This window comes from Zonotrichia albicollis, chromosome 6, assembly GCF_047830755.1.
Source record: "Zonotrichia albicollis isolate bZonAlb1 chromosome 6, bZonAlb1.hap1, whole genome shotgun sequence".
NCBI lineage: Eukaryota > Metazoa > Chordata > Aves > Passeriformes > Passerellidae > Zonotrichia > Zonotrichia albicollis.
Window position 1 is genome coordinate 40,499,604 of NC_133824.1, and position 21,388 is coordinate 40,520,991.

General features: G+C 51.1%; 1 protein-coding gene across 1 annotated transcript in view; it reads left to right on the forward strand.

Moving 5' to 3' along the window:
• Positions 1 to 858: 858 nt before the first annotated feature.
• The window catches only part of CD81 (CD81 molecule), a 33,896-nt gene continuing 13,366 nt past the window's right edge, over positions 859 to 21,388 (forward strand). The window contains exons 1-2 of the mRNA XM_026793157.2: positions 859 to 1,017; positions 11,104 to 11,218. Of these exons, the coding sequence (XP_026648958.1) occupies positions 952 to 1,017; positions 11,104 to 11,218 (181 nt within the window). The 5' untranslated portion in view covers positions 859 to 951. The remainder of the gene's footprint in view (positions 1,018 to 11,103; positions 11,219 to 21,388) is intronic.

A 21,388-nucleotide genomic window follows, 5' to 3' on the forward strand; every position in this document is an offset into this window, starting at 1 on the left:
GGTAGAATAAGAAGAGGAAATAAGGAAACGCTTCTCTGAATTTCAGACTGATGGTTTTAATGCAAAAGACCTTTGGTCTTTTTTTTTTGAATGGGAGGGGGGATCCCCTCATGAATGCACCCTCAAACTTTCCTGTAGAGAAATACAAAACCTCCTGCAACCTATTCACAGAGGTTTTTCCTTGCACCCCAGGCTGCCTGGTGATATTGAGGAGGGGGCAGCAAGTTTTAAGGGACGGTGGTCAGGTTTGGGAGGCTCCTACAGCCCCCCAACACCTGCCCCCGTGGCTCCTACCTGTGTGTAGGAAATTTTGTTGTGAGCTGCCCCTGGAGGGCGAGAAGAAGGGGAAAACAAAGAAATAAGAGCACATATAAAAAGGGGGAAAAAAGAAAAACGGGGGGAAGAGATGAGAAAAAAAATGAGTGAAGATGAAAGAAGGGAAGGGAAGGGAAGGGAAGGGAAGGGAAGGGAAGGGAAGGGAAGGGAAGGGAAGGGAAGGGAAGGGAAGGGAAGGGAAGGGAAGGGAAGGGAAGGGAAGGGAAGGGAAGGGAAGGGAAGGGAAGGGGAAAAATTAAATAAGGGGGGAAAGGAAGGAAGGGAAAATTCAAAGGACGAAGAAAAAAGAAAAATAAAAAAGGTGGATCATAGAAAAAGGAGGGGAAAGCAAAAAGGAAAAGAGGAATTAGGAAAAAACAGAAACTGGGAAAAGTGGGGAAGAAAAAGGAAGAAAAGAAAGAGGGAAAAAAGGAAGAAAAAACCGGGGAAACAGTGGACGACCGCCGGTTTGGGAAGGCGAGGGGGGTGCCTGTGCCAGCCCCGCTCCTGGGGCGTGTCCTGGGCGTGTCCTGGGCGTGTCCCAGAGGCGTTTCCGGGGCGGGGCGCGGGGCGGGTTTTGTGCGCCCGCCGCCGCCCCGGTCAGCCAGGCAGCACAGATTTGGGAGAGCCGTCGCCATGGGAGTGGAAGGCTGCACCAAGTGCATCAAATACCTCCTTTTCGTCTTCAACTTCATCTTCTGGGTGAGCACAGGGGCGGCGGGAAGCGGGGCTGAGCCCCCCAGCCTTTAAATAAGGGGGCTGCAGTATGGCCCGTCTGCCTGCGCCTGGGTTTAGCCTCCTTCTTGCGCCCCAGCACTGAGACTTGCTGTCTCGGATGTGCCTTAGGGGCTGCTTATTTTTCTTGTCTTTTTTTTTTTTTTTTTTTTGGAGGGCGGAGGGGCAGATCAACCTTTGCTTTTTTATTTTAATACATGATGCATATGTATGTAATTGTACATGTATATTTCGTCTATATTTTAAAAATAGATATATAGTGGGGAAGGTAGAATCGTAGGATGGTTTGAGGTTGGAGAGGACCTTTAAGATGCTCGCGTCCAGCCGCTGCAGATGTTTATGGGCGCCTTTCGGGGCGGGGGGCAGCGCCGGCGGTGCTCCCGCTGCCCCTCTTGCTGCGGGTCTGCGCTTGGGAAAGCGGCGCTCCCGGGAAGGAGGGAGGGAGAGATGCAGGGATGCTGCCAGGCAGAGAGAGGGAGGGAAGGGGAGGGGAGGTGCCGGCCGTGCCGCCCGCCGCAGAGGGGGCGTTCAGCCCACACGGGCGCTGTGGGGCTGGCCAGGGGCGTTCAGCAGAGCAGGCACGGGCGGTGTGGGGCTGGCCTGGGGCGTTCGGCAGAGCACACACGGGCGGTGTGGGGCTGGCCCCGCACCCCCCCGACCCGGCCCCCTGGCCGCGCGCCGGCCACCGCTGCCCCCGCCGCCTGAGAAGTTATTTTAGGATGCAAATTCTATCCAGGCTGGAGAGGCTGCCTTTCCTGAGAAAGTTTTTCTTGAAATAATCCATGCAGACATGCGGCTAATTTAGCAAAAGCCGGCCTATCCCGGTTTCCCTGCAAACCAGGTTCGTCCCGGTTAGAAACAGCCTCCGGCAGCGCGAGGTTGGCTGGCAGGAGTCCCTCTCCTGCTCCTGCGCTCGGGGGCAACGAGATATGCCCGAGCAGGCTGCTGGTTTCGTGTTTTAAATACTCTGCTTTCCATTCCACTGAATGCGTTTTTGTCTTGGAAGTGAGTCCAGCCCCACCCTGGCAGGCAAGGCACCGCTTGGATGCCCCTTGTCCAGTGCCCTGTGCCCCTTATCTGACATCCCGCTCTGTTGCCGAAGATTTGGGATTTATTTTTTTCTCAGTGCTTGCTTATAGTAGCGAATGTATCAAGGGAGGCTGTAGAAGTGGGAAGGGGGACCGATGGCTTCCAGAGCAAACCCTGCGTTGGCACCTGGAGTGGCACTGCCTGGCTGGAGCCTCTGCCTGTGGATCCTCCCTGGGGTGCCCAGGGAACCTCTTTGGGGGTCCCCATCCCTGGGGGTGTAGGGCTTAACCAAGGGGGTGCTCACTTCCTGCCTGTTCGCCTTGTGTGTGGGTATAACCCTGGCCAAGGGGGAGGTGACAAGCTCTGATAACAGCGGTGTTAATTGATACCTGATGTGTTGCCAGCTGCGTGAATGAGAGATAATTCTGCGTTGGTTTTTTTTAACCTTTTCCTCCACCCTTAAAATGGCCGGATGGAGGCGGGTATGGTTGTCTGTGAAGTGTTGTTCCTTCCGAGTTACTGTGCTTATCCCAGTTTTTTTTCCTTGCCTTCTGGTCTCGATTTCCTGCCATTCTTGTCGAAGAAGCTGCCGGCTGTGCTTGCGAGGAAGGGTCTCCTGGGTGGCAGGAAGGATGCTGGGGGCTCTGCACAGTCTCCACTTCTCAGCAGGATCAGTTGTTCACCTCAAAGTCTTGCAAAAGAGCTGATCTTTTATAAATGGGCATTTTGCTTCCAAGAGGAATTGCCAATCTGTATAATTGCCCCGCTATGACCTCTGGTGCCTCACCCTACCCTTTTGGAGGGTGCTGCTCCCTGTGAGTGGGAATAGATGCTTCAGTTCCCCCCCAGGAGGGATGCCTGTGAGCTGGGACCCCAAAACAGCTCCCAGTGCTGGACTTGCTGGTCCCCTTGCACTGTCTCCTGTGCAGACTGGGAGCCTGGACTTCATTGGAATTAACGATGCTTCCTGTGGGGCTAGCCAGCTGAAGGGTGGTTGAATACCAGATCTTGGAGTTTTCGTGCCCTTTTGCATTGCTCTTTAAACTAGTAGGTGAGGGGAATTTTAGGTTTACCACAAAGGCAGGTTAGCTGCCAACCTGGCACCCCTAGCTGGGGAGGGATTCTGTGGTTAACAGCAAACTGTGATGATCCCTTTTGCGGGGTGACATTCAAGGACAGAACTGGTGCTGCTGAGCACCCTTGCTGCAGGCTGGCTGTGTTGGGAAATCACCTCTAACCACAGGGAGGTGTGAGACAGGGCACCTGCAGCCCTTTAGTCCCGCCAGCTGGTTATTATGCAAGGGCCGGTGGGCTCTCCGTGCTTATTTGCTTATGATTTGCCATGTGTGCAGCTGCTGCTCGGTGTTGATGAAAACAAGCCAGAATCAGAGCCCAAAGTTTGGCAGGCACCATGCTGAGCAGTGCAGGAGCTTATTCTAGTGCCCAAGAGGAAGAAGGAAGCAATTCTCAGCCTTAGTTACTCTGATAACTTTTTTATATAGCCCTGCTATCCTGCTGGAGTGTAAATAAACTGACACCCCTCTGGCTTCCTCCCCCTGCCTTCCCCCGGCACCACAGGGGGAATTTCACAAAGCTGCTGTGTTGAAAAAGGAAAAGGTGACCCTGCTGCCAGCTCCTTCTTCGTTGTACCTGAGATGTTTCAGTTTTATTTGATTTTTTGGGATTGCTTTTCCTTTATGCATGCATTCTTGAGAAGAAGATGCCGAGATTGTGCTTGCTCCAAGGTGGCTCTCGAGGGAGCAGCAGCTGCTGCATGGACCACGTGTACAAACGAGTGTCTGTCCCAGGAGAGAGGTCCCCACGTGTTTCACAGTGCAGCCACCTACTGGAGTGGTGGAGGAGGCCGTGGTCAGCACCTGCAGGCTTCACCTGGTTAGCAGAACACAGGGCTGGAGAAACAAAAGTTCTTCTGTGCTGCCAAGTTGTCCTGAAACCTTGGGTGGCTGATGGCGGGTGGGCACTGCCCTGTGAGAGGGAGCAGTAGCTGTTAGTGGGCAGTTTGGCTGGTGTGGTGGGCAGCCCGAGCAGGAGCTGCTTCTCCATCCATCCCATCCCTAGCACTGGGGTGACCGGACTTGGGCTGCTCTCCTGCATTATCCAAGCCCGATAGCAGAGCTCAGTGTGTGGGGCTGAGCTGACCACTGCTGCAAAGGGTCCCTGGGGAGGCTGAAGCTATTTTAAAATATAATTAAACATAACCAAGGAGGAATTGACTTGCTTGGAGAAGGATTGCTCGAGCTTATTAGCTAATACAGCCCATGGCAGCCTTCCAGGTCGAGAGCACCGCTGGCTGCCCTAGCAGAGAGGTGTCTAATTAAAAGGAAGGGCTTGCTCCTAATGCCATTTTCCAGGCACTGTCTAACTCTTATGTGTGTTGAGGGGATGCTGTACAGCCTGGGTGCAAAGGGAAGGAAGGGCAAGAGCAGAGGGAAGGTGGAAGTGAGAGTCTGTCTCAACAGGGTGATTGAAAGGGAAGAGGTAGAGGAGCTGCGTATTTTCTTGTGCAACACCGGAAGACCTGTTAACTGTAGCCTGGAGTCTGCAAAGGCTGCTCAGAGACACTTGGTGTTGATGATGGGAGGTGACACTGTGGGGAGGTGGCAGCTCTCTGTGGCTGTTGTCCCATGGTAACGCTTTTGCTGGGTGACACATGACCCTCCCATTGTGGTGAGGAGAGTGGCTGTGTACCACTGCTTTAAACGAGAATGGAAGATCTCGGGGTTCCTGTAGCTCTGAAGCACAGGTTTGAAATAACTGTGGACTAACAAAGCAGCTTGGATCTTGCTGTGGGTGCAGGCGTGGGCCAAGCACTGCTCCAGTGCCACTGGTGGCAGTGCCTGGCTGCTTGGGCTGCTGGTCTCCCTGGGAATGCAGAGCTGTGAGCAGCAAGGACCTCGTGCTGGTCTAGCATCGTCTTCTACAGGTTTTCTTTGGAATCCTGGGACAGTGTACAGGGAAGCATATTTCTGTGTGTTTGACCCTGCAGCTGCTTAATACCTGTCTTTGAAGGGCAAGGGAGAGGTGTCCTTAGCAGGCACAGGACCTACACTCAAGTTTTGTTGCTGGTGTCTCTCTGGGATGTTTTAGGGCGCTCTGTTAGGTGAGCACAGCCCTTCCATCACCTACGAAACCTCTTCTGAAGTTTCTGTGTGCAGAAGGTTGCCCTATGGGGGTACCTGATTGCACTTAATGGGCTGGGCTGCCGCTGAAAGGAGGGAGCTGCTGGCTGGAATGGGGATTGCTCTGTTTCCTCACGTGTTTCTGCTATCAGCCACTGTAATACTTATCTTCTGCAAGAGCATTAACAGTGAGAAACACTTTGATCCTGCGCTGTGGAAGTGCCTTTTGCTGTACTGTTAAGAAGGGAAAGCAGTTGTATCCCCGTTGTAGTTAAATGCTTATGTACAGGGCCAAATTAATTTTAAAGCAGTATCTCAAATTGTTTTCCTCTCTGCTGAGGGCAGTTGAACCCTGGGAAGTGCTGCTTCTGTCTGCAGCAGGGATCAGGCTGGGGCAGGCTTGGCAGCAGCCTGTGGGCACAGTGCTCCCCATCGTAGGACCCGCTCCTGGATTTTGGTGCTGGATTCCCATTCTCCTGCCATCCATCAAGCTTTATTTGGCCTCTGGCATGCTGCTCCTCTGGGAGTGTTCCTCTGGAGCTTGTTTTGAAAAGCTCTGCAGTGTTGTAGGGCTGGTAACTATAGGCACCAGTGGAGAATTCCTCTCCGGCAGGCAGCTCTATTAATAGCCACTGCTGGAAGGTGTGCTGCTGGGAGCGGGGCTGCAGGCTGCTCTCCTCCTGCCTGCAGGGCATGGTGCTCTTCCCAAATGCCTTGCCTGCAGTTCCTGGGCAGGCCTTGCCTGCAAACTTTCAGCCTGACCTTTGGTGGCTGTGGAGCACCATGGCTGTGGAAGGCAGCAGAAAGCCCTTGCCTGTGCTGTCACAGAGCCCTATCTGCCACTGCTGCCTGTGAATGCCTGTGCCAAGATAACCTTCTGGGTCGTGTGCCTCTCAGACTGCAGCTCTGTGTCTTGCTGAAGTCCCTTCCCCTGCTTCTACCCTCCCAAGGGGCTCCAAGGCATCCCACAGTCCACCCCACCATGCAGCCCAGCAGCGATCTCTCGCACATCTCGCCTTAAAATTTCAACTGACTCTTCGATGCGAAGCCTTGACATGGCAACATGGAGATGGCCTCAGCATGGAACCCAAATTCCCAGGTTCCTGGGCCACTGTTCAGCTGTCAGCCCTTTGCTGCACCCCACGCCCTGTCAGCAGCTTCATGAGGTGCAGCTGTTGCAGTAGGAAAGAAGTTAATCTTCTGCTTTTCAGGAGGGGAGGTGCAGGCTGTGGGAAGGTGTGGTGCTGCTTGGGCACATTCCATGTGTCCCTCTCTCTCCTGACTCAGTCCTCAGGCTGGTGGTGCAGGACCTGTAATGTGCCAGCAGGGATCTTGCAGGGGCTTGTACTGCCCTTCCAAAGGTAGTTTCCATCAAGTTATGAGTCTCTATCTCCTTGCTTTTTCTCTACTTGTGCTGCTTCTCCTAGAGATCCACAAATTACATGGGAGTAAATCACTCAACCCCAAATTAGCAGTTTGTTCCTGGCCATATGAGGGGCTTCCTGCATATTTCAGCCTTGGCAAGGCACTTTACTTTTCTGCATCCTGGTTCCCCACATGTGAAAGGAGGGGCATTCATTGTCACTCCATCTCAGCTGCTTTGCAGGTAGTGTTGGAGAGGAGCCATGGGGAGCCCTGGTTGGCCTTCTCAGGTGGGTTCTGGGTGCTGCCCTCACAAAGGGCTCTGCTTCCAGGTGATTTAAGGGAAATTGCAAACCTCTGTGGCATGAGAACCTGTTAAAAATCTCCAGTCGTCTGCCTTAATCATAAACCAGCTAAAATTCATTAAGCTTTCTTGGCAGCATCCTGCTTCTTGTTAGTAACTGTGGTATTTCCCAGGCACTGTGGCGTGAGCTCTGCCAGCAGCGTTTTTCCAGCAAGGCGAGTGCCTCTCCCAGTCCTTGGGCTCTCACAGGTTGGGAAGCAGGACCTGGAGGCAGGGCCAGCCGTGGCTGTGGGAAGTGGCACTGCTAAAGTACGGCATCGTCAAACTGCTGGCACCTCCACAGGATGTCTGTCTGCTTTGCTTTGGCATGCCCAGCAAGCTGCCCCATAGCCAGAACTTCTTTCTTGTCCTCCTCCCTTCCAGGAAGTCTGTTTCACAGAAGGGTGGAGGGAAGGGAGCAGGAGGAAAAAGGCTGAGGGCAGCGGAAAGGAATGGGGAGGTGATGCACGTCCTGGCATATGTGAGTTTTAGGGAGCAACAGGTTAAAGTGGGGGAAACTCAGAAGTGGGGTACTCCACATTAAAAGGGGAATGGGGTTATTCCTTGCACCCCTAATTCCTAAGAATTTCTTGTGGATAGGAGTGACTGAGCTGTGAAAAATGGGCTTGTTCCCTTGCCCCACAGCTGGATCTGGAAATTTGAGGGTGAACAGCATGTGCATTGGTGAGGCTCAGTCCAGGAAGGAGCCTCACTATGTGCACCGTGGATTGGGCAGCAAACCAGGACAGCACACTGTTCTTTTATCAGGGTGTTTATCTGGTGATAACCTCCTGTCATGGGCTGCCATCCCATCACCCCCTGGGGTCACAGGGCATGCCTCTTCCTGCCCCTAGACAGCATTCCATGGAGACTTTCTCCCCGCTGTGAGAACCAGGAGCAGCATTCCTGAAGAAGCAAGCCTTGGGCAGGGAGGATCCAGCTGGAAAAGTCTGGCTGTCTGTGGAAGAAGCAATAAATCTCTGGAAGCTGGAAAATAGCAGTAAAGCGGAAACGTCGGAGCCTGCAGCACCACCTCTGCTGTGCCGGGAAGCTGCTCAGGGCGGGAGCTCTGGGGCCAGCCCCAGCCTGGGCAGCACCACTGGTGTGCCTGCTGTGAGTGCTGTGGGGCTGGCAGCAGAACAGCAGACTGGGCAGCTCGGATTTTGGAAAGCAGGTCAAAGTCCGACACACGGCTGGCGTGGCTGAATTTGCAGCTTTTGGATTATTGCAGTCCCCAAAAATTTAAATGGAGAGCTGTGCTGGGCACTGACACCATATCATGATCAGTGATGGCCACAGCCTCTGCAACACTGCTGTCTGACAAGCCGGGAACAGAAAGATCAGTGGGATAACCTGTGTGAGATTACAGATATCCACAGCAGAAAAAACCACTGATATGTATGAGGATGTGCAGCCTAGCGTGTGGCACTGCCATCAGTGGTTGGAGCTCTTGTGCTGGCAAATAGCAGTTGTAGGATGGAAGGGGGAGAAAACATCAAGCTTTTATCTGGAACAAGTTGTTCTATTAAAAATGAGATTATCCCAAGCAAGGTATTGTGGAAGGCAGAGTTACCGTGGCAAGCTGACCATGTTTTCTCCCTGTTGTTTTCTTTGTTTTGGGAAAAAAAGAGCCTTAATTCTGTTTTGGGCTTCTTGGTGGTGGGAGGATGTATGGTTCTCATGGAAAAAGTTACTCATCGTAGCCCAAACGCTGTTTTCATTAGTAAGTGCATGTCATCTTCTCTTAAGAAATACAGCTGCTATTGGATTAAAGCTTCCATTCAGAGGTCTTCCATGCTCTGTTAAAAATGCAAATGGAGTCAGGCAGTGCGGGACGAATGTGTGATGTTCCTGGGGCGCATTCAGGATGGAACCAGGAACATCTGGAGTTGGTTCAGCTGGCTGTCTCAGGCAGACCTCACTGCTGGGGTGGGCATGATGCAGTAGAAGAGGCTCCATCCCTCTAGCTGGTGTTCCCAAATGATTAAAAATATCTTGAGGACCACTTGGGGCTTGCTTTTGGTTCTGTCAAGCATTTTAAGGCAAATTTGGTTGGAAAGGAGCTGCTGGTGTCACGCCAACCTCACCATGGGTGGCAGGGCAGGGTGTGCTGGGGTGGCACTGCTGGGTGTGGAGGGCAGCGTGTAAGGGCAGAGCAATGTGTCCTTGCAGGGAAAAAAACCAAAACCAAAAAGGCTGCAGCCTTTTTTCTTTACCTCTTCCAGCCAGAGAAATCCAAACTTTCCTTGGGATGTCTTCTCTCCTAGCAGCTACCAAGAAAGCTTTACTTTGAGTGGCATGGATTAATTAGGGGGCATATTCCATCCTCTGACGGTAAAACCACAAACTTTGTTATGCCCTCAGACAATGAACGAGGCACTCCAGGCTGGATTTGGGTAACTTTGTGCTAAGCCACAACCTGCCTTATTTGGAGCTGGACTTGAGCACAGACTGGCTTTCGTGACTTTTCTCCACAGGCAGTGTTTGGAGAACCTCAGGCTGGCCTCAGTGTAGGAGGGATGAGGGACTGTGCCAGCAGGGAAGTCGCACTGGTTGCTGTGGGAGAAGTGTTAAAAGCCTATTACTTTGGCAGACTGGGGAAAAGCAAAGATTTCCCTTCTTCTCCAGGAGCTGGTGGGGTTTTTCTCCCTCTGATAGTGGAAAAGCCCTGAGAGCAGTTTGTCCTGTGAGTCTGGAAATGGTGTGGGTTTGCCCCAGCTTCTGTGGCATTTCTGGAAAAATCTTGTGGCTGGGATTTGTAGAAATGAGCAAGGAGGAAACCAGCAGAGCTCCCACGGGGGAAAATCAGGCTCCCATCAACAGCCTGTCTTGCAGATCCCAGTCCTCCTGTGTTCCGTGTTGTGCTTGCACAACTGGAGACTTTACACCTTTCCTGAAAAAGCCCTGCTTTTTTTTCATTTTGTTTTCATGTGACTTTCATGGTTTCAGTCATGCCTGTAGCTGACCTGATTCAGACTCTTTTTTAAGTAGCATGTTTCCACTTCTATACTCTTTGGTAGTTTTCTTCCCTTTTTTAAGGTGAATGGCTTCAAGGATTTAGGACACTCAAAATTGAATTGGCATTTGAACAGGTGATTTCAGCATTTCACAGCAGTGATATTGAAATTCTTAAGGCTTTGGGGTTTTTCCCAGATGTTTGTATTTTTTCCCTTCTTGGTTATAGTTTTAAATGGAAGGGGGTTGTCACAGAGGACAGACACAATGAGTTGTGCTGGGAAAGCTCTCCCTTGGGTTCCTTCCCTGCTGTAGTGCCCCATATCCACTCCCACCTCCCAGGCCATTTCCAGCCCCTCCCTGAAAGAGAAAACAGTGAGGAAGTCAGTCATAGAATTTCCCATTGTTTGTAGCTGAGTTGATGTCCCATGTGCAGAACGTCTCCTCCAACATCTGGAGTGTGTTTTTGTCCTTGCCCTGGTCAGTGCTGCTGCGTGTCACTGTGCACACGTGGGTGTGGGTGCACTGCTCTTCTGCTGTTTCACTGCATGGCAAGGCAGCAGTCTTGGCCTGGCCGCCCCCAGAAATGATGTGGTGGGGCTTTGGCCTGACCCCAGGCTTTGCTCCACTTCAGCTCCTGTACTAGGACATTGAGGAAAGCTTTGTGTGCCTGAGGAGCACTAGGTGTGTTCAACTGGAAGCCTGACCCTGGATGGGAAGCAAAACTTGGGGGCAGAGGGGAAAAATGGACCCTTCCCCAGCTTTGTTTGTACCTCACAGAGAAATGAAATGGGGTGGTAACATCCCAGTTATCAGCTGGGGCTGATTGTAACTTCTGTTGAAAAGCTCTCCTAAAAACCTTAGTGGCACATCTCCTCCTGCTTGCTTCCACTGAAAATCATAATAAAGCATAATAAAATGCCTATTGGGAAAGAAATCTCCTGCAGGAACTGGAAGGGGCTTTGCACATCCCCAGAATGAGGGGATCTTCTCATAAAGTAAGGAAGATCATATGGCTCATGATGTGTGGGGCACAAAGCATGTTGCAGGGGTGATGGTTAGAAACATACATTCTTGTATGTTTGTGGGAAGATGAAAACATGAAAACATTCTTGTATGTTTGTGGGAGGATGAAAAGCAGAGCTCCTGGCTGAAAGCTGCCCGTCTGGGTCCGATGTGGCTGGAGCAGTGGATAACCCTTGCTTCCCTCTGTTTTCTCCCCAGCTGGCAGGAGGCATCATCCTGGGAGTGGCCCTGTGGCTCCGCCATGACTCGCAGACCACGAATATCCTGTACCTGCAGCTGGGGGAAAAGCAGGCCCCCAACACCTTCTACGTTGGTGAGTAGCTCTGGGGGTGCTGCTCTTGCTCATGGCTGTGTGCCTCAGGGTAGGCTGCAGTGTACCCAAAGCAGGCCAGAAAGCTCCAGGTGAGCACCAAGGAGGTCACAATAAAAATACTCCCGCTGTCCTTGTACTCTCCAAAATATCCCCTGCTGTGCCAGCCTGAGCCTTTGATAAACGTTGGCTGTGGCCCAAGAGCAGAGTCCAAATCCACAGCAGCTAAAAATGCATGAGGACGTGTTGTGGTGTCGTGGGTGTTCTCCAGAGCACGTTTGGGAAGAGGGGGGACTTCTTGGAAGTGTGTCTTGTTTCCTGTCCAAAGGGACGTAAAAGTAGCAGAGTGGCTGGCAGTGGAGGCGCAGCGTGGTGAGCGTGTGACTCATGTTCTCCAGGAGGGGCAGGTGGAGCCTCTGTGCACACAGTTAAGCTGAGCATGATTTTTGTTAATTTGACAGGGTGCTGGAAGCTGAAGCCCCCTGTTTTTCCCCTGTTCTCCAATGATCCCTCTCAGACGAGGGGGAGAGGCTTGCAGGAGGGGCTGGCTGCCAGTCAGGAGCTGGCTTGGAGCACAGGCTGAGGGGCTGGGAACATCGTCTGATCCCATGTCGTGTTCTCACCTGTGGCTAAAATTACTTTCTGGAAAGGGTTTTCCTTCTCATTTCCCTGCTTGCCATGGAACAGCATGCCTGAGCCCTCTCCCTGCCTGTCCCTGGCTACAGAAGATGCTCCTGCTGTAGATAGCTGTGGGTTTTTCTCTCTTGCTGTGTCTCTCTTCTCCTGCCTCACACCCAGAGCTCTACTTGCAGCATTTCCCCTTTGTAGAGCTCATATTTAAAAACAGAAAAGGGAGCTCACAAGAAGTTAAACTCTCTCCTTTCCAGGAACCAGTCCAAACCTCTCCTTCTTTTGGGGGGCTAACAACTGATTCCTCCCTAGTTAACACGTTCTCTCCAAACCTGGGGGACCTGGAGCATGGCACTGGGTCCCTCCCTCCTGCCTGTTGAGCATCTTTTACTCTTCCACCCTCATTTTGTCTTTGTCCTCAGCCTTTGCTGTGGGGACTGGGGAAGAACTGTGGGTCCCACCACCACACTGACTTTCCAACACCCGTGAGCAGCCCATGATTTGAGGCTGGCTGTCTTTTTAAAGTTATATTCAGCAACAGATTGGCCTGGATTCCTTCTGGCAGCTGTAATTTCCATGCAGTAATAACAGCAGAGCATTTCTTTCAGTTGCTGCCTTTCCCAGCCAGACCTCTGGAGTCTGAAGACTGGGATTTCTTTTTGACCCCCCCAGTTTTCCTCTCCCTTACAACTGATACTCCCTCCCTTTTCTTCTCTGGCATGCAGTATACACATGCACATAATGTTCCTGCTTTTGGGAACGGGAACCTCTTTGAGCTTGGCCTCCAGAGCTCTGGGTTTTTTGTTTTTTTTTTTTCCTTTGCAAATACCACTTTTTGGTGTCTGGCACAGGCTGCTGGTCCCGGGATTTGTCAGGAGGCTTTTAAAGGCCAGCCAGGCTTTGCTGCAGGACAGGGGGAAGCAATAAACACTGTCAGAGGAGGAACACTTCCATCATAGGGTGTGTACTGAGCGAGAAGGGAAGTAGGAAAGCAGGCATTTGGTGTCTCCTGGATTCTTTGTGTGTCCTTTTCTCTACCCCAAAGCTGGAGCTGTTTGTTAAAAGCTGTGTCTGTGTGTTATGGGAGAGGAGAAATAATAGATTTGAGGGCAACAGGGAAGTGGGAGAAGAAAGCTGTGGGGAACAGCAAAGCTGCAGAGTACTAGGCATGATACTTCAGGCTGCAGCAGGAGCAGGAGAGGAGCAGTCCTTGCCCTCGGCTCCCAGACCAGAAGATCAGAGCAGCCCCCCTGCAGCCCCAGGGCACAGGCAGCTGTTCCTGCTGCCCTTTCCAGCCCCAGGGAAGGGGCTCCTGGGGCTGGGGTTTCCCACAAGCACCATCCCCCTCCCCAGCAGCTTGGCACTGCCTGCACAAGTTGTCTTGTGGGCTGGCCTGGGGGGTTATTAAACCCTTGTTCATGGGCTTCTCCTCAGCACGGCATGCAAACCATCTGATCCCCTAACCACTTGTTGCAGTCTTGGCTTTTGACACTTCCATTTTGGCTCTGGATCCAGTGCCCCAGCAAATGCTTTAACTGCTTCAGCACTGTAAAGATCAAGCAGTACCAGGGACGGGGATAGATGGAGCACCTTAGTTCCATGCTTTTATAGCTATAAAGGAAAATACTACTTCTTCATCTGAGCTTGCTTTAAGGTCTGGTAGGCATTTATTTCCTTTATTTGAAGTTCAGAAATCAAAATCCTTTTTGTTCTTGGATAACACTGTGTCTGGAATGCTTTGTCTGTCTGGAGGCTGGGAAGATGTTGGTCACAAGGCCAAAAACATCCTCCAGGATAGCTAGAGGCATTGATAAGTTGCTATCAACTGGCTAACCACTTCTCACATATTTAGTGATCCTACACATAAAGTACCATGGAAAAACACCCAAGCAAATAACAGAACTGTGATTCAGGGTGTTATGAGAGCCTGTAGAAGGCTGAGCTGGTCTCTCTGCAGATACCAGTACAAATTGGAACAGTTCTGATCTCTCCACAGTAAATTAGTGCTGTGGTGTCACTGCTTTTGGGAGCACCTGGGGATCTTGAAAAAGCAATTGACTCTGGACTTACTACTTTTGCCCTTTCTTGGTGGGATGAAAAAGCCAGGTTCCCCATCCTTCAAAGATTTGGTTATGTGATGCCTGGAGATGGTGTTGTGAGTGAAATGCTTTGAGGAGGGCAGGAACGAAAACCTCAGCTCTTGTTTGCCTTAAATCCCCACGCCAGGATCTCACACCTGCCCCTTGCTGGGGTGCCTGTGTGCTGGAGCATCCCTGGGTGCTGGTCCCTGTTGCTGCCCTTCCTGTGCTCTCCCCAGGCTGCCCGGCAAGGAACGGAGCACAGCAGCCGGATGGACTCAGCTTTGCTCTCTGCTGCCAGATCCAAAATAGGCAATGTGCCTCCAGCTGCTCACAGCAAGTGGCAGGGCAGCACGACCTGTGCCTCTAATTAGCTCGGCCCTGGGAGCGGGGCCAGCCAGGATGGGAGTGCAAAACCCTCCTGAGCTGGGCTGTGGTTTTCCACGTAGCTTTTGGGGTGAGGAGGGAGTTTGCTTTACCTGTGTCTGGGTTTTGAGTGTTTTAGTAGTAAATCCTCTGCTGGGCAGTGTCTCCTCCCTGGAGCATGGTGGCACAGGGGAGGAGCGTGAGGTTTTGGGCAGGCATACAGTGCTGGGGTAAACTTGGCCACTGAGGCTGCAGCCATCGCTGCCTCTCCCTGTCATCCTGGTGGGTGTCACTGTCCCAGCAGAAAGGCAAGAGGGTTTTGGTGGAGGAGTTCCTTAGGTAATGCTTATCCACCTCCCAAACCAGTCAGGCAGCAAAGCCTGGGGGAGGCAGGTGGGGGACAGCTGAGGGCAGTGATGGCTTGGGGCTAAGGTGGTGAGTGTCCCTGTGAGTGCTGCTGAGGTGTGGAAGGGACATGGGCTAATGGGCACACAGGCCTCCTTAAGAGGTGAATCAGACTGTCTTCGCCATCCTCCTCGGAACAAGCATAGCCCAGGATAATGATTTCTGCCCTGGAAACAAGTTCAAGCTGCTTTTCACGCAGACTGGTCTAGAATAAATGGGCCAGAAAGCACAGGGAGGCTTTGAAGTCTTCCTTACAAATGAGTACATAGCTGAGCTGAACTGCAGCTGCTCACAAGCTTTCATGGGTGTCTTCAGCATTTTGGAAGTTCTGTCATGAGATTGTGCTGGGCTCAGGGAAATCTGCCCCTTGCAGAGAGGAGGGACTGCTACAGGGTAGGGATGGGGACATCTCTCTGAGCTCTCCCCAGGTTTTCCCATTGTCCCTACAGCACATGAGGATGCCCTGGCCACCTGTGCCATGGGTCCCAGATGTGACCAGCAGTGCAGAGCATGCCACCCTATCACCCAGACAGACCTGTGCCTGGCTAGGTGGTTGTGGAGGAGCTATCCCTTCTATCCATAACTTAATTAGCCTTTTTAGCTAATTTAGCCTAATTAGCCTTTTCAGGACTGCCTTGGATGAGAAGCAGTGATTTCTGGGAGGTTTTCATTGCATGGAGCACTCAGCCGAGATCCAGTGCAAAGGTTCTAGAGGTCAGCAGTGCTACAATGGCTGTGGACCCACCATGAGCAATGAGAAGGTTTGGGTTTCTCTTCCCACTCCCATCCTTGTCCCCATCCCTCTGGAAATGTTAGGCATCTTCTAGACATGGTGCCAACTTCCATACATCGGACTCAACAGCACATCTTTTGCTAGACTTGCTGTGAAAGGCCAGAGAAGAGCCTGAGGCTCCTGCTCTGTAGGTTCTGTAAAAAGCACCAGTCAAAAACCGCCTTCAGTCTTGGCATGAGGCGCTGCGGGGATCCCTGTGGATACACAGAACTGGTTCAGGACCGGTTTCCTCTCTCACCCATTTGTGCTCTACTTTGTCAAGGCCCCCTGTGTTGGAGATTTTCCACCAGACACGTGAGCTGTGGTCAGGTTTGCGTGCTTGGCAGTGGAAACCAAGGTTTGCATTTGGCCTTGAACCACACCGAGCAAAATGGATTATTTAAAAAATAATATATGTGGATTTTTAAAAATAGAAGTACATGCATTTTTCTGTCTTGGAAATAAACTTACTTACAATTAAGGACAACAATGTAATTATTTAGTCCCTTAAAGGAAAAAAACCAAAAGCTTAGTTTTTCTTGTTCTAGATTTTCTTCTAATCACTGTCAGATCAACTAATTCAATAATACTGGAATTATTTTTAAAATAGTTTTAAGGCAAAACACTTTTGTTGTACTTTCTTTTCTGGCTTAAACCATGTATCTGACAGTATAGAGGATTTTTTTTGTATTCTTATCACAGACTTCAGTTTCTATTAAGAAAGCAACATGTTATTTCATTGCATTTCCATTTAACTGTAATTCATTCTACCTTGGTCATGACCAACCCCTGTGCTTCATTTACTCTGCAGACTGAAACTGGCTTTGTCTTTAAAAATACACGGATAGCATCAGGTTATTTTGGGTTGAGATCTATCCAACTACAACTAATGTAGTTGTTATTTTTCTTTGTCCCTTCCCATTGGCTTGGCTGCCCTGGACCTGTGCCAGAGGTGGCTCTTTGCTATTCAGAGCTGTTTAAACCTGTAGCTTGGACAGTTTTCCTTAGAAAACCTGCACTGAATGAATCCTCCAGTGGGATTTGTGCTTTTTTTGTGGGTGAGATCCCAGGGCTCATAGAAATGCCCAGAAGTGCCCTAGGCTGGGGCAGGAGAGGATGGGCCAGCATATTCCAGCCTGGCTCACGTGTGCTGTGCCACCCTTGTCCCCCCCAGTCCTGGGGATGTGCCATGGACTGCCTCCCAGCTCTTGCAGGTGTGCTGAAGTTACAAAGCTTGAGTCTGCTTCCAGTGTTTCCTGGGTAGGCAGAGGAGAAGAATCCTTGTTGGGAATTTAGCTGCTAGAAAATGGAAAAGTACAAAACCATGGCTAATTCCAAGTCCTGCACCTGCACAGATAGCAGTGTCCTTGGGCCTAGCTGTGGTAGGATAACAAACAGTGAAAGACACATGAGAAAAGAGAGATGTAACCCCTAAGGAATGAGGAAGAGTTGATGGTATAGTTTAACCAATAGATTGCTTAGCTTACAGAATATTCATAAGCTTATTACTCGCTGTATAAGTGTCTGATGCTCTCTTCAATAAAAGGAATTTGCTTATCACTCATATTGAGTGTCTGAGTCTCCCCTCACTGACAAATGGCTCATTGTCATCCCCGACAAAGGCCTTCATTTTTCTTGGCAACAAATCCTGACTGAGGCATCTGTGTGGAGTGGATTTGGGTACAATGTGTGCACATGAGGATGTTCTTTGGGGCTTTCCCCACCACCCCTTTGTGTTTCTGACAGAGGGGTGCTCGTGGTTTCTTCTTGCCTTGTTCTTGCACATGAGGGCAGCATGTCCAGGCTTTCATCTCCCCGTGAGAGCTCTCCATGCTTTGTGACCCTGTTGCTCCATCTGGAAGTCATTAGCAGCTACAGAGCAGCAATGTTTTCCTTGGGAAAGGGGGTGGAGAGGAATGGAGGGGCTTCCCACTTGTCATCTTCCAGCAAACCCTCTCTTTTTCCAGCCCCCCTCTCTCTCACCCCAGCTCTGCTGGGCCAATTCCACTGGGCAACTGGACAAAAATGTCTGGGAGACCCTGTCTTGCTGGCTGGCTCACACAGCCATCTTTTTCCTGCCCCAACCCTGCCCTGGAGGGACTTTCCACTGTGCCTGTAACTGCTCCCGAGCTGCCAGGAGGAACATCGTGGTCATTTCTTTGGCTGCTGGGAAGGGTGTTCTTCCACAATGGGGCGTGTGGGGCAGGAGGGAGTCTGCCTGCCAGGGAAGGGTGATGGTTCCACCCTTCCCTGCAGCAGCAGTGGTGATAAACCCATGGAGTTCAGCATCTCCAAGCCAGGAGCACCAGCAGGGTGGCACTGAAGCCTCCCTCCTTGCCTCAGAGGCTTGCAAAACTCTTGGATGTGCAGAGTCTCCCCGCAGGAGCCTGTTGGGAGAATAAACATCTCTCTTTGTCTCTTCTCAGCCCCTTTTTAGAGCCCACCCCATGGGAAGGGCAGGCACAGCTTGGAGAGATGCCTGGCCTTCCCAGGAAGCATGGTGTCATGCTGGGGGGAGGGGGGGATTTCTTATTTGATTTCTTTTTTGTCTTTTGAAAATACTGCCATGGTGACCTGGAGGCAGTGGCTGGCTTCCATTTAGCCAAATGAGTTAAGGATGCTGGGAAAGGATTTAAATGAGGGGAGAAGTAGGGTGCTGTCCAGGAATGCCCATGCCTGGAGCTGCACACTATCTCTGATGGCTGTGATGGGGCATGGGAGGAGAGCTAGCCAGGGCTGGCCTGCTCCCTGCTTGTTTTAGAGGGACACTCTGGTGCTTGTTCCTTCTTTTATTTGTTTTTTCATCGTGTCCTTTTTTAAAGACTGTTTATTTCTTCCTGTTTTTTTTTTTTTTTATTTCTCAGCAGGGACAGAACATGGGTTTTACAACCCTGCAGGCACCAGCTATGCTGCTTTAATGCCAAAGCAAGTACTGACACTGAATACTGCCTTTTTTGCTCCCTTCCCTGCTCCCAGAACTGAGCATCCTGCTTCCTACCTGCCCTGCAGGTAGAGGGCTCTCCATGGAGGCATCTTCTGCTTGAGCTAAGCTGGCCTCTTGGCTGCTTTTTTTTCCCTCTTTCCCACCTAGCATCAAACCAAGAGAAGTGCTCAATTACTATCAGTTTCCTGTCTCTGATGTTTAGGGGCTTTCCTAAAGCTTTACAAAATCCCTGCAGCCTAAAGCAGCGCTTGCCCTGGTTGTACTGGGGAAAGAGGGATGGTGTTTGGCCCACTGCTGCTGCTTTTTCTGATCATGTCCTGTCATGATGCTCTTGAGGGAGGAGATCATATCATGGCTACTGTGCTCCTGCTCTGAATTCAGATGAGGAGGTGAAGCTGAGCGTGGTTGGTCTCTTTCCTAAAGCTTTCTGCTCAAAGGCTCCATCTCAAAAGGAGATAGAGGACTCCAGTACTGACACCTCTCCTCTGACTTCTCCAACTCCCAGATACAGGTCCTGAGGCTCACAGCTTGCTTTGGTGTGGGGCTGGTTATGTGTGGCAGTTGTAGCAATCTTTCTTGCTGCTGCCTTATCAGAGAGCCGTGCCATAGGGTCAGAAATCACAGTGTAGTGCTGCTCAGGGATGTGGAGGTGCCTTGGTACCATGAACACCTGTGCATGATTTGCTCACTGGCCTGTGGCTGAAGCTCCAGCTGTTCTCTCTTGCATTGCTGCTGAGTGAGGGGGCAGCATGGCTGTAGGCACTGCAGTTTATACCTCTCTCATTTTACTTTTTGTTTACAGCAAACAGCTCTGCTTGTTGTAAAACCCCGGAGAAAGCTGCAGTAGAAATGACTGGGAAGTGGCATGTGAAAGGCAGATGGAACCTTGTTCTTGCCAAATTGTGCCAGTTTGGGTGGAGCCCTGAAGGAGCAAATAACCATTGTAGTCATGAGTTCCTCACCCGGGAGAGGATTTAGGGGTTAACCCTAAATGCTTACACAGAGCAGGGAGAGGCTTGTGAGGAGTCTCCTCTGACTGTGAGGAGGATAATGTGTCATCCCAGGATGGGATGACAGGTGCCTTGCTCACAGACAGAGCCCAAAACCACAGTCGGCGTCATGGTCGCTGTGTGCCAGGAATGAAAGCTAAGATGTGTCAGGCTGCTTTCTGGGAAAAGGGCTTGGTCGTTCCAGTCTGCACCGTGACTGCTGTGAAATAGTCCCCCAGCTGCCTGGCACCCAGTCTGAAAGTGGAGACCCTCCCACCAGCCCCATTCCTTTAGGGGAAGGATGGGTGTGGGAAAACAAACACCATCCAAAGCATGTGGCTGGGCACTTGGATTGGCTTCCTTTGCTTTCTCAGCCTTCAGCATGGCATTTCTGTGGCGAAACACCGCTGGCATTCCTCATTGCACATGCTATTTTTGCAGTAAATACTTTGTGCTTGTTTTTAAATAAGCTCCAGCTCAGAGTCCTGCTCTGCTGCCTCCTGGGAGAGGCTGTCGTGTTCTGGCCCTCAGTAACAAAAGGCGACTCCATAACAGCCACTTGTTTGTGCCTGGGAATGAAGCTGGCCTTTATTCCAGAAACCTTCCAGGGGTTTTTTGTGGTTTGCCGAGCTCAGGCCCGGCACTGCTGCCCTCTCCCCTGCCTGGCTGCACATTCGTGCTGCTCCCAGCGCACCGGCCGCATCCGCTGGGCTCCGCTCAGGAAGCTGCACGTGGTGCACATCTCCTTCCCTCCCCTCCCCTCCTTTCCTTCTTGCTGTTTCCTCACTTGATAGCCGGGCTGGCTCTGATGAGGAGCTGGTGAAGTGAGAGCGGGGAGAGAAGTGGGAAGCCAGGATGTCACTTGACAGTCCAAGGTCTGCACGGCCTGCCTGGGGTGGGAGTTCAGCAGGTCAGGATTGGTTTTGTTTTTTTGAAGCTGCCAGAAATCCCAGCAAGAAGCAAGTACAGAGGTCACTGGAAAACTTCTCTGAAACAGCAAATGTCTGTGTTTCCTCTTAGTCTCTTCCATCAGTTGAGGGTCTCACTGGACTTTCATTTCCTAGCTTTCAGAGCGAAACCTTTCTGGCCACTAGTGGGTCCTGTGTTTTCCTGATGATCTCAATTTCAGAAAAACATCTTTTACAGTGAGAACAATCATTTACTGGAAAAACCTCACCAGGGACACAATAGAGTCCCTATCACTGTAGGTTGTCAAGATATAATTGGGCAGAGTTCTGCATAGTCTCTCCTAAGGTTCCCAGTCTCACAAAAGGTTTGACCAGGTGATCATTTGAGGTCCCTTCAACCTGGGCTGCCCTGTCACTGTGATCTCCTGGCAATATTTGCTCAGCCCAGAAGGTGCCTTCAGTGTTTATTAAAAAAAAAATTAGAACAAAACCTTCTGTCTGTGGTGACCTTGTTGTTAGGGTCTCAGCATCATGCTGCTAGGTTTTCAAATGTGCTGCATCTGCTTGTTACCTGTATACTGGGGTGGTTAGCATGAATAGTGACTTGTCAGATGTGGAAATGACTTGCCCCTAGCACAGCTTTGTCTTCTTTCTACTGTCCTAATGGGCGAAGAAGTCAGAAACTGCTGCGCTCAGGGACGAGGAAAGTTGATTTTCTGACTTGTGAGGAAGACTTATCAGTTGAACTGCCCAGCGCTTAAAATAGAAAAAATCTGCCATGGTTTGGGTTGAAAACCCAAGCCAGCAGCTTCACTGGTAGGTACAAGCTGGAGTGCTGAGGTCTGGTTCTCGGGCATTAGCAGCTTCTGGTGACAGTGAGCAGACCGTTTTGGGACACCACTGCTGGTATGTTGTTCTTTGTGAGACAGCAGTTATGCAGTGTCTGACAGCCTCCATCAGTCTCTCTAGGGCTTGGCGGGTGTCCAGCAGACTGCCTTCTTTGTACAGGGCTTATTAATGCCTTCCCACCACCTCCAAGCCCTTTGGGGCCCCTCTGTCCTGCACACAGCCCAGCCCACTG